At 43.2% G+C, this 18,555-nt stretch overlaps 1 protein-coding gene across 2 annotated transcripts in view; it reads right to left on the reverse strand.

Annotated features, from left to right (window-relative positions):
• SYK (spleen associated tyrosine kinase) overlaps nucleotides 1-18,555 on the reverse strand; it is a 94,862-nt gene that overhangs the window by 13,461 nt on the left and 62,846 nt on the right. For both annotated transcript variants that reach the window (XM_023627555.2, XM_023627554.2), the window contains 4 exons: nucleotides 11,712-11,799; nucleotides 10,164-10,341; nucleotides 6,258-6,467; nucleotides 5,113-5,302 (listed from right to left, as the gene is read on the reverse strand). In XM_023627555.2, the coding sequence (XP_023483323.1) occupies nucleotides 5,113-5,302; nucleotides 6,258-6,467; nucleotides 10,164-10,341; nucleotides 11,712-11,799 (666 nt within the window). The remainder of the gene's footprint in view (nucleotides 1-5,112; nucleotides 5,303-6,257; nucleotides 6,468-10,163; nucleotides 10,342-11,711; nucleotides 11,800-18,555) is intronic.

Below are 18,555 nucleotides of genomic sequence, written 5' to 3' on the forward strand. Positions count from 1 at the left end.
ACATTTAGGCTCTCCAATGTTGAGTGCATACAAATTTATAATTGTTCTAGCCTCTTCATGAATTGACCTCTTTGTCATCATATGATGATGTTCTTTGTCTTTTGTTACAGTTTTTGACTGAAAGTCTGTTTTGTTTGATATAAATACACCTACTTCTGCTACCTTTTGGCTTCCATTATCATGGAATATCTTCTTCCATCCCTTCTTTGAGTTTATGTGTGTCCTTAAAGCTGAAGTGAGCCTCTTGTAGACAGCATATATAGTTGGGTCTTGTTTTTAAAACCCATTCAGCCACTCTATGCTTTTTGATGGACAACTTAATATATTTACAATCATAGCAATCATTGACGGTAAGTTCTTACTAATGCCATCTTATTGTTTCCTGTCTGTTTTGTAGTTCCTTTGTTCCTCCTTCCTCTCTTGCTGTCTTCCTTTGTGATTTGATGATTTTCCATAGTGGGATACTTTCATTCTCTTCTCTTTGTCTTGTGTGTATCTGCTGGAGGCTTTTGCTCTGTGGTTACTCTGAGACTCACATACAACATTTTACGAATATAAGGCTCTATATTAAGGTGATAACAACTTAACTTCAATTGTATACAAACACTCTACCCTCTTACTCCTCTCCTAACATTTTATGTTTTTGACATCACAATTTACATCTTTTTATATTGTGTGTCCATTAACAAATTATTGTAGCTATAGGTATTTTTAGTACTTCTGTCCTTTAACCTTTAAGTGATTCACATACCACCATATGACAGTATTGGGGTGTTCCGAATTTGACTATAAACTTATCTTTGCCAATGTGTGGTATATTTTCATATCTTTTTATGTTACTCCTTAGTGTCCTTTCATTTCAGCTTGAAGAACTCCTTCCAGAATTTCTTGTAAGGAAGGTCTAGTGGTGATGAATTCCACCAGCTTTTGTTTATCTGGGAAAGTCTTTATGTCATCTCACTTCTGAAGGACAGCCCTGCCACATAAAGTATTCTTGGTTGGCAATTTTTTCCTTTCAGCACTTTGAATATTTCATCCTACCATCTCCTGATCTGTGAGGTTTCTGCTGAGAAATCTGCTGATGGCCTTATGGGCCTTCCCTTGTAAGTGACAAGCTTCTTTTCTGTTGCTGCTTTTAAGATTGTCTCTTGGTCTGATTTTTGACAGTTTTATTATAACGTGTCTTGGAGAAGATCCACGGGAATTGAGTTTATTTGGGGACCTACGAGCTTCGTGAACTTGGATGTCCGAATCTCTCCCCAGATTTGAAAAGCCTCAGCCATTATTTCTTTAAAGAACCTTCTGCCAATTTCTCCATCTCTTCTTCTGGGACTCAAATAATTTGTAGATGGTTTCTATTATTGGTGTCCCAAAAGCCCTGTAAGTTTTCTTCATTCTTTTTCTTTTGGCTCCTCTGACTGGATAAATTTCAAATGATCTGTCTTCAAGTCCACTAATGCTTCCTTACGCTTGGTCCACTCTGCTGTTGAAGCTCTCTCGAATTCTTCCGTGCAATCATTGTATTCTCCAGCTCCAAAATTTCTGTTTGCTCCGTTCTTATGTTATCTATCCCTTCACTGAACTTCTCATTTTGTTCTGGTATTACTTTCCTGATTTTGTTAAATTGTTTATCTGTATTCATTGGTAACTCTGAGCATTTTTGAAACAATTATTTTGAATTTTTTGTGAGACAATTTGTGTACCTCCATTTCTTTGTGCACAGTTACTGGAAGTTTACTGCATTCCTTTGATGGTGTCATGCTTCCACGATTTTTTGTGATTCCTTGTAGCCTTACATGGTCACCTGCACATTTGAAGAAGCAGTCACCTCTTCCAAGCTTGACGGATTGACTTTGGTAAAGAAAGACTTTCGCTGGTAGGTATGGACATGCTGGAGCATGCTCTGACCCTGGGTCTAGTGGTGCAGGGTGCCAAGTGTGGGGCTACGTGATGGCTCCAGGTCCAGGGGGGTGCATGATGTCTCATTGGCTTAGGTCTCTGGGGTCCAGAACAATGACAATTGCATGATCCTTGGTGATAGCTGTGGGGGGTCTGCAGTGGCTTCAATGGTTGTTGGAATCCTCAGCAGTGCCACCAGGGCCAGTAGTTAGGGACCAGGCAGGTGGTAGTTGTGGCCAGAGCCAGTGGTAGCTGTAGGGCCTGACTGCAGGTGTGCATGTAGTGACAGGGCCCAGCTGCAGACACACATGTAGTGGCAAGCGCCACGCCCAGCAGTAGGGGCTGGGGCCATCTGTGGTCACCCTAGCAGCTGCAGGGTCCCTGGCTGTTGACATCCACTCCCACTGCAGTGGAGGCTGGTGATGAGAGTCAGGTCAGCAGAATGTAGGTGCACAGCTGCTAGTGAGCCCAGTGGTGCAGACCAGTGACAAGGGACAAGGTCAGATACAAGCCCATATGAGCCATAGGGGACTTGGCTGTCAGCGTGAACTCCTGCGGCTGTAGGGGCTCCTCCCAGGTACATGCACAGCAGTGGGGGCCAGAGGTGGGAGTTGGGCTGGAGGTATACAGGTGCACAGCTGCAGGAGACAGCCACAGGTGTGTGCACATAGTGGTGGGGGTCATCCATGGGGGTATGGACTGTCGTCTTGCATGCATGCATGCAGCCACAGTGGCAGAGGCTGGCTGCTGGTGTAGATCCTGCACTCTGGCGGGTGAGTGGGTGGAAGGGAGCAAAGAAGGACTTAGGCAGCTGGCATCTGTCAATGTGAAAACCTGAGGAGAGAAAACCTCAGCAGTGAAATCTGTGGGATTCTGCAGAGGCCGTGCTGGCATTGGTTTCTTCAGCAGGTCAAGCTGCTGGGGGCCTCTGCAGAGCAGTCTGCTGGGGTCCACAATGAAATCCTCAGTGATGAGAGCTGGGGGCTCTGCGGCACCTGCAAGGGCTGTTGAAGTCCTTAGCAGTGAAGGCTGCTGGGGTGGTCTGCAGAGCAGCTCACCGGGGACCACGGTCGTTCCCGCTATGTGGCTGATGGTGGCAGCCCCGTGCCCTTCTTCCTTGTTCCTAGCTGTCTCCAGACATCTCAGCTTTGCTGGTCTCTGGATAGGGTAAAACTGAAGTGGGTCCTTCATGCAGTGCCCTGAAAGGCTGGGGCAGCTGGTTGCTCACCACTCTCCCTTTCCTGGCACGGGGAGCTTTTTCTAGCTGGGTGGTTCTTGCCTGGTGCTGAGTAATGCTGGCCTGGGGATGGGATGATGCAGGCAAAATGAAGCCATTTTCCTACCCTTTTTGTGCAGTTATTCTCCGTTTTTTTTGTCCCACTGTGTTGCTGAAGCTTCTTAAGTGGACTCCAGAGCTCTCCCCGAGCTGTTTCCCTCATGGCTAGCTGTCTAATTGTTGATTTTTGTTGGGGGATGGAGGCTTGGGTCTCCTACCCGGACACCTTGGTCCAGATTCTATGGCTTTTATTTCTATAGTGTCTTCTATATTTTCTTCCTCTTCTTCACTGATTTTTAGAAATTCACTGGTTTACTTTTCAATGGCATGTTGTTTAACATCTGCGGCAGTTTTAAAAACTGGCCCTCGCATTCTTTGACACTTCTCTTCGCAAGGGTGGGGTCTGTCCTCCTCCTCTCTTGAATCTGGGTGGGCTGTGGCTGCTCTGACCAATAGACTGAGGTCGACGGGACTCTGAGCCAGTTTCTGGGCCCAGGTCTTAGAAGCCTGGCAGCCTCCACTTCCTGCCTCTTGGGTAACTTGCTGTCAGGACCCAGCTGCCAAGCTGTGAGGAAGCCCAGCGGCACATGCAGAGACCACAAGCAGGTGTGTTATTGTTTAATGGGTCAGCCCAGTGGAGGTTCCAGATGAAGCCCATGTCAAATCAGTCACTAGTTCTGTGAGTGAGCAGAGTGGAAATGGATCCTCCCACCTCCTTGGACCACCCCCAAGACATTGTGTGGAGCAGCAATGCACCATCCCCCTGAGCCCCACCCACAGTGCAGAACTGTGCGTAAATAAACGTGTTGTGTTGTTTTAACCCACTAAGTTTTGGGACAATTTGTTATTTCAAGCTCTCCATCTTCTCTCTGAGTGCTTGTTTTAGATAGTCTATATTTTCTGCTCTCTTCAGTTATCATGATAAAGTGCATCTTCCAAAGCATCTCTAACTTTAAAACCTACTTCTTTTTCTGGTGTCTACCTGTGGTTCATTCTAGGCTATTGTCTCCTTTGCTCCACTTCCCAGCGTCTCTGTAAAGGGCTCACCTGATGCTCTTCTAATGATGGCTCATCTCTGAAGGGGCTCTACTCCCAGGCCAGCTTCTCCATGAGGAATGGAGTGAAAAGGAGCTATGATGGAAGCTCTGCTCCTGTCATTTGTCCTTCATGCTGACCCTTAACTGACCAAGATCCACTGTCCCCTACCACCTGCCATATCCATGCCTGCCTCTCAGAGAAAGGGTGAGTGGGTGGGTGTGGTCACTTAGGTGTGCGTCTCCAGCCACTCCAGGGGGTGGAACTCAGGGCAATCCCACAGCCCCCACCTGCCATTCACAGGAGATCTTCAACGTATGTCATCTATTTCTGAGAACGCTGGATGTTCCCAGAGAACTGAAGAGTTCTTGGCACCCTGTTCTTGGCACCCTCTTCCGCTATCTGGGTCCCACTCTCATTACATTTTCCAACTGACCAACATAGACCCTACATACACACTGTGACTGAGTTCCCCTGAGGATGGGGCTTTCTTATTGTTTTGCCTTTTTTAGTTGCTGTGAGTTCATTTGAGGGTTCAGAGAAGGGTTCTGAGACATCCTGCAAGAGTCAAGCTGTTGAATCCATATTTTCCAAAGCAGTTTAACGAAGGAACTCCTTTCTTTTATTGAAATAAATCATCAACGAATGCCTTGATTCCCTATTGTTCCAAGGAACATAGCTTGAAAGGTACTATTCTGAGTAAATCCCAAGTTGAGATATATTAGAGTATTTCCATTTTTTTTAACAACAGAGTCAAAGTTTAACAAGAACATTTTTACATAGTTATTTTTAAATAGGGAAATTCCTTCTTAAAACTCTACCATAATAAAATAAAGCAAACACACATTTGCATTTCAGGTTTTTACTACCTGCTGCTCTGGTATTGGTTAAAGTGTTCCTACCTTGTAGTAGCTTTCATCAGCACGAAGTGCTTTGGAAAGTCCAAAATCACTGATCTTGGCATAATGTTGAGTAACCAGCAATACATTTCTTGCAGCCAGATCTCTGTGCACAAAATTGGACTCCTCCAAATATTTCATTCCCATAGAAACCTGATGAACCAGCTCGATGATGTTCTTATCCTTGACATGCCTGAAAGTCGCAAATGTGTCATTAGTGACAGCGGACAACAGTCCATTTCAGAACAACCAAATGTTCTCCTCACACAGTCAGAAGATGATCCCTCTCATTTCTTATTCTTCTTAAGAAAGAGTCATGAGTGGTGACAAATAACCTCATTAACCAAAGTTGTTCAAAACTGAACACCATTCTCCTGGTGTTCAGCTGGTTTGATTTTCAAGGTGTGCTTTGAATTGCATAAAAGGCATTCTAACGGGGTGGTCAGACCCAGCTCATGGAGAGCCAGGCTTCAGCTGGAATCCTTGTTCCAATATGGACAGGCAAGAAAGCCACCTCCAAGTCTCAGTTTCTCACCTGTGAAGTGGGTCTACCAACAGCTCCCTTCTATGAAGGCTAAAGACACAACCTAAGTAAAGTACAAATGTAATGTAGAAAATGGGATGAGCCATCAGTGGCTACTGTGATGACTTAGTCTACATGACTTCCCCCCTCTCGGCAATGGCTATCAACGAGCACAGCATGATTACTCCATCGGTGGTTGCAATCAGTCAATAGCAATGGACATTTTCAGAATTAATCATGGGAATGTAGATATCAGCCAGACGTGGAAGACAGCACTGCTACCCCTTATAAAATGTTTATTTAAATATTTCTTTAAAAAGAGTGTGTGCTGCCTAGTGAGGGGAGATTACTTGCCAAGACATTCTAAGACTGATTCTCTCATCAAGCCAACACAGAGTGAGCGAAGGAGAACAAAGACCAAATTGTTAGATTACAGTTTTTCTTTGCACAATAAGAGCTAAACGAACACTTGATCTGAAGACTAACTACAGCTCCCTTCCCGCGTCTCTCAAGGTCCCTGAGTGTGAACAAACACTGCAAAGGCGTGGGAGGAGAGAAGGCTTCCCGGAGAAACCAGGTGGGCCCTGCCTCTCACAGCATAAGCTTCTGGGGCACCTAAAGATACCTGTTCTGCTGTAAATATTTATTGAGTGGACCCAGTTCCGCCATCTCCATGACCAGCATCCAGGACTCGGCTTCACAGATCCCGATCATACGCACGATGTAAGGATTGTCGAGTTGCTGCATGACATTGGCTTCTGCTAATAACTCATCTTTAAGAGCAGGGTCATTGGCCTCATTTTTCAGGATTTTCACAGCCACTGTTTTCACGACCCTGCAAAAGAAATCATAACACATAAGAAACTTTTCAAAGTGGCTCATTCTACATAATCACCTTCGTTGAAGCAGAAGTTCTATGCTAGAAGCGGTGTTATGGAAATACCAGCAACAGAATGGAAACGCATCTGAAGAAGCCATGTTACAAATGACTAGTTTTCCAACCACATTCTTTCATTTTATAGGCAAAGAGAGTAACACCTTACTAGTTAAAAATAGTGGGGGAGTGCTAAATAATGTCCCCTCTAAACCGAAAGCCCACATATTGTAGAATATTTAAATAATTTCCAAATAAACCCTTAAAAACTATGACATACATGGATTCCTGTAACATCTTGAGATTTACCATCTTAGATTATGTGTAGTGTATATGAATATAAAAATTGCTTTAATATATGTTAAAAATGAATTTCTGGATGCAGAATTAAAAAGCAGACACTGTTAAAGCTCATAGTTTACAAAATACTTTTTAAAATTGAGCTTTGTTAATTTTAAGCAAGCCTCACAAGTTTACAAAAAATTAATTATTTTTCACTTTCTAATAAAAACATCCCACAGGTCATGCTTGAACTCTTGAAAATCTTCTAATATAGTGGGGCTTAAATAAATGAATGGAACTCAGCTCTACATGATTTGAAAAGCTGCATCTCTCTGTGATACAGGTCCCACGAATGCAGGAAGTCTGCCTCTTTTGTTGAACTCCAAAACAGGAGAATAAAAACAGAACTATCCAATAAAATAGGTAAAATAAGAGAATAACAGAGTAAGTCTACCATACATTCAGAAAAGCACAGACAACTTCAGTGTTGAACTCAACGAGTATTTACACGTTGGACGCACGTTGCAGTTCCTACACAGATGGAGGCACGGAACATCACCAGCACCCAAGGAGCCCCCTCATCCTCCTCCCAAGATCATGGAAAGTATCCTCCTGTGCTATCCATAGACAGTTCACTGTTTTCACACTTCAGTCTACCATCCATCTGAAACTGGTTTTGTGTATGGTAGGAGGTAGGGGTCAAAATTAACAAGCAAAAACCTCTTGATTCTTCCCAGTGTTCAAGGAAGAAATAATACCCACAAACTCTTCCAGAAAGGAAACTAGGAAGGAAAGTTCCCAACTGATTTTATGAGGCCAGCATTACCCTGATGCCACAACCAGACAAAGAAATCACAAGAAAATAATTTACTGATATCCCTCGGGAACACAGATGCAAACATTCTAAGAGAAGTACAAGCAAGTTAAATTCAGTGATTTATGAAAAAGATATAAAGATTATACAATTCAAGAATGAGATGGATTTATTCCGGGAATTCAAGATGGGTTTAACCTTTGGAAATCAATCAGTGTCATTCACCACATAAACAGAACAAAGGAGAAAAACCACACAGTCATCTGAGCAAAGACAAAACGTATTCAATAAAATGTGATACACTTTCATGATTAAACACAAATCTCTCAGAAAAATAAGAATAGAAGGAAACTTCCTTAATCTGATAACGAGAAGCCACAAACCCGATGGTGAAGTATTGCAAGTTTCCCCTGAAATCAAGAATGAGGGGCGAGGCTGCTGGCACTTTTATTCAACATCGAATGACTTTCCAGCTAACACAGTAAGGTCCAGAAGAAGCATTAAAAGTATAAGGATTAGATAGGATGAAATAAAACATTATGTAAATGTGTTACTCACAATTGACACAGTTCCAGGTCAAGGAACACATAGATAAACTACTGGAAACAATCAGTGAGAAATAACAGGTGCATTCAGCAAGCTTGCTCGGATCAGATCAACAGACAAAGCCAGTTATATTTCTGCATTCAAGCCACACCAGGGATTAGCAAATAAAATTTAAAAATTATACCATATATATCAACATCAAAAGTACCAAATACCTACGAATGAATCTAACAAAAAGCGTTGTGCAAGACCTCTCGCCGAAAACTAAACAACTCTGCTGGGAGAAAATAAAGGCGACCCAAGTAAATGGAGGATGGGTCGTGTTTACTGATTGGAAGACTCAGTATTGCAAAGACATCATTCTGCCCCAAACTGACCTATAGGACCTCTCCTCTCCCCAAATCCTCTAGATGAAATTATGCATCTAGAGTCATGCCTGTATTACCTTACATATTTAATTAAGCAAGGAATTTAAGTATCAAACTAGTTGAGAAAATTTATGCCTTAATACAGGATAATTTATATAGATTTTACAAAATGACTATGATATACATGCATATATTTTAAAATAAGCATATCAGTCAATTATATACATATACATATATACACACACCCACCCACATATACACACCCACACATATGGAAGAGGCAGGATTGGAAGCAAGAGTTTCTGTGCATTTTTGTCTATACTCTTGACCTTTGAATCAGGTAAATTGGCAATTCAAGGAAAAAAAATGTACAGAAATTCCTCAAATTTAAAATAACATCAAACAACTAAACCTAACTAACTACATTCACATCAGCAACATACTAATTCAAACATATATTCAAAGAAAGGGTTTGTTTCAAAGGACTTTCAAAACCAGCATTTTTACTAAACATTCTCTGTGAGATGCCTTCTAAAGACCAAATGAAGTACAAAGAGATTTTAGTAACTTAGCTATTCTAATTGTTGTATAATATGTATTGTTAGTCGAAATTATAGGATAAAGCAAATAAATAATTACACTTATTATATACAATGATATTTGTAATCAGGAATTTTCTGGGTAAGAGAAATAAGACACAAAAAAATCAAACAAAGTAAGTGAAAACATTGTGTTGTTATCATTGAATACTTGCATTTTAATTAAATAATTCATACGTGTATGTGTGTGCATATAAAGACCCAAAAATATATACACTCAGGTTAGTAACCGTAGTGGTATTTGAGTGGTACAAATATGAGGTTTTTATTTTCTTACATTTTGCTTGTTTCTATTTTTTAATTCTCTGTAAGGCACACATACTACATCTAAACTTATATAATTATTATATACATAGTTAATATATATAATGGATGCTTTCATTGGAATTGTACCAGAAATGAAAAAAACTATACTGTTAATAAAAAAAGAGTGAGTCACGCAAAGTTACATTTTATGTTTGAGATTAAATGAACACAGCATATGTACCACAGATCCCCCACGACTTACGATGGGGCGCATCCCGATAAACTCATCATAAGTTGAAAATATCCTAAGTTGAAAATGCATGTAATACACCTCACCTACCCAACATCCTAGCTTAGCCTCACCTACCTTAAACATGCTCAGAACACTTACATGAGCCTAGAGTTTGGCAAAAATCATCTCGCACAAAGCCTGTTTTATAATAAAGTGTTGGATGTCTCACGCAATGTATTGAACACCGTGCGGAAAGTGAACAACAGGACGGTGCCCAGTGTATGGGTTGTTCTCCCTACTGATCGCGTGGCTGATGGACAGCGGCACCCGCTGCCCTGCCCAGCATCACGAGAGAGGATCACACTGCATATCAGCAGCCCCGGAAAAGACAAAAATTCAAAATTCGAAGGATGGTATCTACTGAATGTGTATAACTTTTGCACCATCATAAAGTCAATAAACTGTAAGTTGAACCATCATGAGTTGGGGACCATCTCTACACACAGTAGTTTCTAGAATGTGAGCTCACATGAGAGCAGTGTGGTGTGACGGTGCAAAGCCTTGACTTACTTTTTCATCTGGTAGTAACCCTTCTTCACGGTCCCAAAGTTACCAGAGCCCAGCTCGTTGTCCTCCAGGGTCAGCAGGTTTCGATCCAGGTAGACCTCCTTGGGCCTGATCTCCTCCGGGTCCGCATAGGGGCTTTCGTACACTTCGGTGTCCATGGGCATGGCTTCTCTCTGGGCATCTGCAGTGCAGTCAAGGAACACACAACCCTGGGTTGGATCTCTTGTGAACATCCCATCATCTCCAGCTCCGACCTCCCGTGGTCATACCTCCCCTTTCAAGGCCGTGGCAGTTATGGTGCCAGCGAGTTCTCTGGGCACGGTCTGTCCCAGCTCGCAGGGGACAGCAAAAAGCCTCTCATCCCCGTTGTACTGGACCTGTTCTTGTGCTGATCTGCATTGAGGAAGGGTCTTTCACGCCAGAGGCGAAGGCGGATGGGGCCCTCCTAAGGGCTGTGATGGCTTTAAACTATGAAAATTCTGACACTCCTTCCATTGAGAGACAGTCTATGTCACCTCCTCTCCGTGGCCTTTGTAACCATGTCAACTAATAGAGTATATCAGAAGCGACTTTGGGACATCCTCAGGCGAGGTTATAAAAGGCCAGGCACCTCCTGCCTCGTTGGCAGGAACCCCAGCTCTTGAAGCTCCAGACACCATGCAAGGTGTCCGACCGCCCTGACACCTGCCATGCTGTGAGAAAGCCCCAGCCAGCCTCCACAGACGCGAAGAGGCCAGAGGACCCGGAGACTAAGTGGAGACAGGAGCAGCTGGCCAGCCCCCGGTGCCCAGCCTCACCACGGCCTCCACCCCAGCTGGCCCAGCTCCAGCCCCAATCTGTTTACGAGAAGCCCCCAGCCACAACCACCCAGCAGAGCCTGGCTCAAACTCCTGACTTGCCAAGATAATTAAACGAGACAATTAAATGATTGTTACTGGTGAAAGCCAATAAGTTTTGAAGTGGTTTTTGTAGCAACAAACAGACCAAGTTCACCAATGAAAAAATAACCTGGGGCCACAGAGAGAACCCGAGGTCATCCTGAGGCCCCATTTCTGAGAACCTTGAGGGGGCATCTTCCCATAGGAAATCCTCTCATGGCCTCGCAGAATCAGTACAATTCCCTAGACACGTCTAGATTCCAGCAACTCAGGCCTTCCTTCAGTTTTTACCAGCCATCCATGACTGCGCCTTCTGCTAAACTTATTAGTGGACACATTTTTCCAAGAACACGATCTTCCTAGAAATGGAAACCTTGAGTGGCATCAGCATGGTAAGAGCTGAGAAATCCTGCAGCAGCACTGGAGAGCATTCTCAGTGCAGCCAAACTACGCTGAGAGGGGCTGCACAGACCGCTTCACCCAACAGAACACCACTGTTCATGAACCTGTGACCCTGCCGCCCGCCACCAGACAATAGTGTCACGTATCGCCAGCATCGCTATGCCGCAGCAGCCGACGTGGGTGACCTGGCAAGCCAACTCTACAGTTCCTGAGCACTGCGGGAAGCGTTTCCGCGCCACAAACTTCCAGTGACGAGAAGAGCATCTCTCACCTCTTTCGGTGGCCGAGGTCCCTCGGTCTAGCTCATAAGGGTTGGACGTCGCAGAACTCTCGGGGTGGTTCCCTTGGGAAGAGGAGCTCTGAAGCATACAAATGATAACAGGTCACTTTTCCTGTTGTGGAATTGATCTGTGCAATTATTTTTATTCTCAAGTAATCACATTTAAACTTATGCATGGAAGACGAAGGAAAGAATTAGGAAGAGAGACAGGAAAAAAACACATGGCTTATCTCATTCTTCGGGCAACTGCTTGGTTCCTGTGAGGGCTAAAGAAGGCTCAAGCTCTGACAACTGGAGGGGCCTGCCAGGGTCTCGGAGGGGCTGCGAGAGAACGCACAGCATGTGTTCAGGTAGAATTACCTCCCTATCTACAGGGCCTTGCAAAGCATACCTCCACCCACCAAAGGATGCTCAGGATTTTCATTATCCCCTTAGGTTCAAGTTCCTCCCTTAACTCTTTCTCTTCCATTTTATCTTATATAAAAGCTATTTTAAAAGAAACATTAACTATCCACCAGCTGCCTCCACCTATCCCCCAATGCCAAAGCGTCTATGCTTTCCTGGTCTCTGCCTGTGTCTTTCTCTTCGCTGGACGTCCAGCAACATGTGAGCAGATGCCAGAGGGCAGCACTGGCCAGGGAGTGAGAGGTCCCTGGAGGAAGGCAGCTGCCACCAGCCCAGGCCCAGTGCTGCTGCCGCTGCTAATAACGACAATAACTGTCATCATTGTCATGGGCCCCATGAGTTGGGGAGGACCTGTTTGCTAACTTTAAGGAAGATTATTCTGCCTTGTATCCAGAGCAGGTAAGTGAAGTATGTCGAAACAAAGCTTCACCGGCCATCATTAACGGCTACCTTCCCTGTTAACTATTTGATATACATCAATTTGCATCATAAAATAATGGGGAGAATTCTACTCCTTATATTCTTAAAACCTTTCCTTTTTGAAAGTCGCTATCTTGAATCTTCCTGACCCACCCTCACTCCCAACTTAAAACAGTCATTGCTACTAAATTTGGATCCTGGGAAAACCACAATTCAAACCATTCTTTCAGTGTGAGTTGAGTAGAAACGTTATATATCCATTTGCCTTCTCAGTGCCCAAACACTGGCCACGAAGAAATGAGATGCTGCCAGATTTTGGAGAAATATAGAGGAACAGAGACATTAAGCTTAATTTTACACAGCCACTCATCTTCCAGCCCACACTGAATCCTCGGCTGCCTTCCTGACCTCACAAGCCCGGGGACCACAAGCACAATCATGTAGTCACAGTGCGCCGCTTGACCACTCGTCTCCAAAACCTCAACTTCCTGCTTCAGGCTGTCTCCTGAGGCTGGAGAGCCACTGCACCCACTGGCAAAGGCCCATCGGACCAGGCCAAAGGACATCCTGCTTATGTGTCAATGGGATGTCGTCGGACCCATCCTCTCATGACAATCTCAGCATCCTTAGCGAACTGTTTAACAGAAGGAGCTATGGCACATCAAGCATGGAAACAGAATATACGTTCCAGGGCACAGTCCTTAATTCACCGCATTAGAGCTTTGCCAGGCCCACTGTTGGCACTCAATGAAAATGTGTCGAACAAACACATGATGAATGAAGGAAGGAAGGAAGGAAGGAATGGAGAACCTTCTTAAAACTGGGAGATGTGAAGTGTAAACTAGTGTGATTTAAAAATGAGTTCTCTCTCAAGTCTTTATACTAACAGAAGGAAACAGGTGTGGGCGATTCCCAGTGACACTGTACCTGTCTGAGCACCTTACGTCTGATGACAGGACTCCTGCCTGTGTGGTGAGTTCACTTCTCATTTGTCACGTAAGTACCCTGTCTCGACAGAAGTGTCCGAGGGGAAACTAGGCAACTCCCAGGGCTTTCCACCCTCCCCCTCTGCTCAGCACCCTTCTGCAATCGAACTCCAAGATGGAAAGAGTTTTTAAATTTAAAAAAAAGTCTCTCTTTTAGGTTCACATTTACTATCATTTCAACTTCTCTGACTTTTCCTGCAGGCAGGAAAGTCCCGCAATCCAAGGACAAAACTTGAAGACACGAGGACCAGCCATCCCAGACAAGGAGAGGGCACCAGCATGCCTCCTCTTGACCTCAAGACCTCCAGCCCTCTGCCCACTTCGGACCGTACCCCGGGGGCTGCAGCCTCTCCATGCTCTTGACTGTTCTCCAGAGCAGAGAGCTTCATAAAGGCTGTTATGGTGAAGCCTGAACGCAATGCTCACATACGAATCCTGTGGGGAGGAATTTTAAAACAGGGGTGGGGTAAAAATTCTGGAAAGGACATTCGGGCATCAGGAGCAAGAATTAGTGGTGATGGACAGAGGGAAACTAAAGCCCCAGACAGATTAATGCCCACTCTGATTGGCAGGTGCTGTGCACCCCTAGTCAGTCTTGTGGATAAAGAAAGGGGTCAGGGGTCTTCTTTGAAAGGTTCGGGCCCCAAGTTTTTGGCCGTGTCAGCTCAGGGCTTCATTTCAATGCAGCCCATGCAGCCCACCATGCAGTGACGGCCAAGCCCCATGTTTCAATAACCACGTCAGCTCCCCACCCAGACACCTTGGCCCTCCGCCCTCACTGGGATGGAGGATGTCACTACATTCGGGAGAATGTTCTTTGGAAGAAATCAGAGGTTTTCTGTTGTGTCACTTAAAGCACAGTGCAAATTTATGATGAGGATGAAGACACAAAACACAACTTTCATCCTTCCCAAAGCACTTGGTGGATATGCTGTTTAGTAGAACAACAAAGGCAACAGAACCTTCTAGAATCAAGTGCTCAGTTGAAAAGAAGAATGTTAGCGCTTGTAAAGAATATGCTCTGAGGCATAACGATAAATTATGAAATAGTGATTAGCATTTAACATGTCATGAAATTTCAATTTAATGAAAAACATGCTGCTGGTCCACCACATCGTTTGTCAATATTTCTTCTGCTTTGTAGGTGAGGACGCATTCTGCCCTACCCTCAGGATCGCCTTTTCTGCACAGAGAACAGGTGTAGTGAAAGGTGTGAATGAAAATGTGGACAGTTCTTTTTTCCCATTTTTGCTGACATTCAAAACAGAAGTCGTCAGACTGGCAGGCCACCACTAGATGGCACTAGCGACCTTAGCGTCCTGCCTTCCGAGGAGCAATTTGTGATTTTTCCTTAAGCTTTTTCAATTCAGGTAAAAACAGACCACTCCACAATAATGAAAAACAAACTACGTTGGGTTATAAATTATGATCCCTGATCTCTTATTGGCCAGGCTTAACTGCAAGTAGACAATGTATTTGACAAAGATTGTTTGAGTGCCTCTGTTTAAGAAGTGTAAAAGAATATGTATTGTCCTTGTGGGGCTGACGGGAAAGTTCCAGAGTTTCCTGACTTGGGAGTATTGCTGTGTGTCCTCGTGTCCATTTCTAGACCTTAAGTTTTAGACTTCTTGAAAGACATTTTCAAATCACGTAACAGCAGTATTAAAGATGACAACATACTTGTCACAATTGCAGTAACAAAAAGAGCCAGGAGGCTCCAGAACTATGGGCCGCCATAAACAGACAGCGTTCTGGTCTCTGGCGGAGTGACGGTGGTCTGATGGGGAACAAGGCTCCACGGCTGAGGGCAGACCCTCCTTGGCCAGGACGTGGGGTAATATCAGGTTTGCTTCAGATCCATGAAAATAGACACTCGACCTTCCCAATTGATCTTCCCTCACCTTAGAAGCAGAGATCTAAACTCTGGCCCTTTATAATGGCGTGGAAACACTTTCACAAGGGTCTGGCCCACTGCTTTGTCATTACCAAGTAAATGGGTAGGACTTGAGAACTTGTTCTTAGTTCTCTCTCCCAGCTGAACCCTAGTGAATTGTGTAGTTAAATATAAGTCTTGTAATATCCCAATCACCAAGGTATGTGTTGGAATAAAACATGGAAAATGGGTTTTGATTTGAAATTTTGGAACACATTTCCACAACTAAGCTAAACTTATGATGTGATGCTGTGTCTCATCTCAGACAATGTGCCTTTATTGATTTATTTACTTGTTTATTCATTTTTTGAGGAAGATTGGCCCTGAGCTAATATCCACTGCCAATCCTCCTCTTTTTTTCCTGAGGAAGACTGGCCCTGAGCTAAAGTCTGTGCCCATCTTCCTCTACTTGATACGTGGGACGCCTACCTGCAGCACGGCTTGCTAAGTGGTGCCATGTCTGCACCTGGGATCCCAACTGGTGAACCCTGGGGCAAAGCGGAACATGAGAACTTAATCGCTGTGCCACCAGGTAGGCCCAGACAACGTGCCTTTAAAATGTGAAAAGGAAATGCTGCCTTTGAGGACGCTGTTGTTCAAACTCTGCCAATTTTCCTTAACAGAAGGACAGGTTTATGTACTTAAAGCAGCACAGAAAACTATTCTAGTACTGTTAATAGGAGGTATTTTAGTCATTTAAGGAACAACCAGTCCTTAAGGTAAGTATATGGCAGGGGGCAGGGAGAGAGTGAACCACATCTGTATTCTTTAGTTAAATTCATTTATATTTTTAATTATTAAATGTTTCCAATCCCTAAAGAAAAGTTTAAAATACGCCAGCCCTTAAGTTATCATGAAATTTCAAATTATCTGATTAATAATCTCCAAATCAAAACATACTTTTTATTAACTACCTACATGTTAGAGTTAATTCAAGTTCTAACGTGTACTTTTTGTGACCCAATTATTAAAAACAACTATTTACATTGATCAAATTAACAAATTCAAGAAAGTTATTTACACCTTAGCTAAACAGATGGAATATGTGACCTAATTCCCACAAGCCTTTTCTCATGACAGGTTAAATAATGGAAGATTCCACTTCAATTTGTGAAAACATGAAGATGAGTTCTCCTAGAATATTTCTGATGAGCAATTAAAATATATTTGATCCATAACTTAAATTACCCTATCCTTCTCTTTTATCAATTTACTATTGATATTTTGGCATCTATGAAAATTCAATGCACGCTTCACAGTTGTTATAAATTTAAACTGACAGTAGCTTTTTTTTGGCCAGAAAAGTACTTTCACAGTATTAATCAGATTAATTACTTTCTAATACATAATTCTCTTTTAAAAATTGATTAAATAATTTTAATGGGTGTAAATAGAAAAAGGCACAACAGGGTTTACAACGAAAAGTGGGTCTTCCTTGAACCCCTGTTTCTGACCCCCAAGGCAGCTAGTGTTATGGTACTTTCTGTCTTCTTCAAGAATATTCTATACTATATGAGCACATATATATGTGCGTGACTGCTGTTTGCAATTAACATTGTATTTTGGAAACAATTCTAGACCTCAGCTGCCTGCCATGGTATGAATTTTATTGTACCTGATTTCATTTATTTCCCATTGATGAACTTTTAAATTATTTCCAGACTTTGTCAATTACACAATGTTGGAATAAACACTTTCATGTATACATGATTACACATAAATGCAAAAATATCTGTATGATAAATATCTAGAAATAAAACTGCAGTTAAGAAGTCATATGCACTTTTAATTTTGCTGGATGTTGTGAAATTGCCCTTCTTAGGGATGGTGTCATGTCACACTTCTCCAACAAGGTGTGAAAGTGTTTATTGCCTGCACCCTTGCTGCACACTGTGTCACTGAGATTTTTTATTTGGATCAATTTCACAGGTGCATGGAACAGAGCACCATAGTTTTAACTTGCATTCCTCTTATTATAAAATGGAACAGTTTCTCCAATGTTTAAGAGCTATTTATATTTGCTTTACAATAAACTAACTACTGACATCCTCTACCCATTAGCCTGTTAGATAGTTAAAACTTTTCTTATTGATTTACAGAATCTCTTTATATATTAAAGACATTAACCTTATACGTGTATCACCCTTACTAATGCTTATTCCCAGTTTATTATTTCTCTTTTGATGATGTTTTGGTTCTTATTTATGCATATTTTTCTTTATCTTTAGGTAGTCTTCCTGATATTTTCTTCAACTTCTTTTAGACATGTTCTCTTTTAGTCTAAAGATCTACTAAACATATTTTCTGGATATTTCTTTAGTCACTGGGAGTGACCTGAGCTGGCTTTGGCCTGTGTGGGCCAATGATGGGGTGGGAATGGGGCTTGATGCTCACAATGCTGGGTTACTTTTCACTGGGCTGATGGCAAGTTGGTGTATCAACCTGGCTAACCTGAACTCCAGTCCTCCAGGATTGACTCAAACCATGACCCTCAGATCTGCTGTGACGGGATTTTGCAGATGTAATTAAAATCCCTAATTAGTTGATTTAAGTTAGGGAGATGATCCTGGGTGGGCCTGGCTTAATCAGTCAAGAGTCCTTACAGGAGCGTTGAGACTTTCCCAAGAGAGAAGAAAGGGGGGTCGGTGGGCACGACTGACCCCTGGCTGTGGATGACAGCTTCAGCCCGCCCGAAAGGTTCCATCCTGCTCCCGATTGTCCCTTCCTGATGGCCTGCCCTGCAGACATCGGACTTGTTTAGCCAGCCCCTGCAACTGTGGGCGGCAAGTCCTTGTGATAGATCCATATATGAACGTGTGTACAGACGTGTGTATGTATGAACATGTCTCTGCATGTGTGTGACAGATGTACCTATGTGCATGTTTTATATACAAATATATGTGTGTCTGTTTTATATACAAATCTCCGACTGCTCGCGCCCACCTGGTTGGGCCCTGAGTGATGCACTGGGAAACCACAGAATTAAGATAAACGTGGAACTCCGTGTCTCCTCTGTTTACAGTGAAACCGCTCATCTCTGGGAGTGCTCATGGGCTGGGAGCTATGTGTTGGCACACAGGCCTTGGGCCAT

Source organism: Equus caballus, chromosome 23 (genome assembly GCF_041296265.1).
Source record: "Equus caballus isolate H_3958 breed thoroughbred chromosome 23, TB-T2T, whole genome shotgun sequence".
Classification (NCBI taxonomy): Eukaryota; Metazoa; Chordata; class Mammalia; order Perissodactyla; family Equidae; genus Equus; species Equus caballus.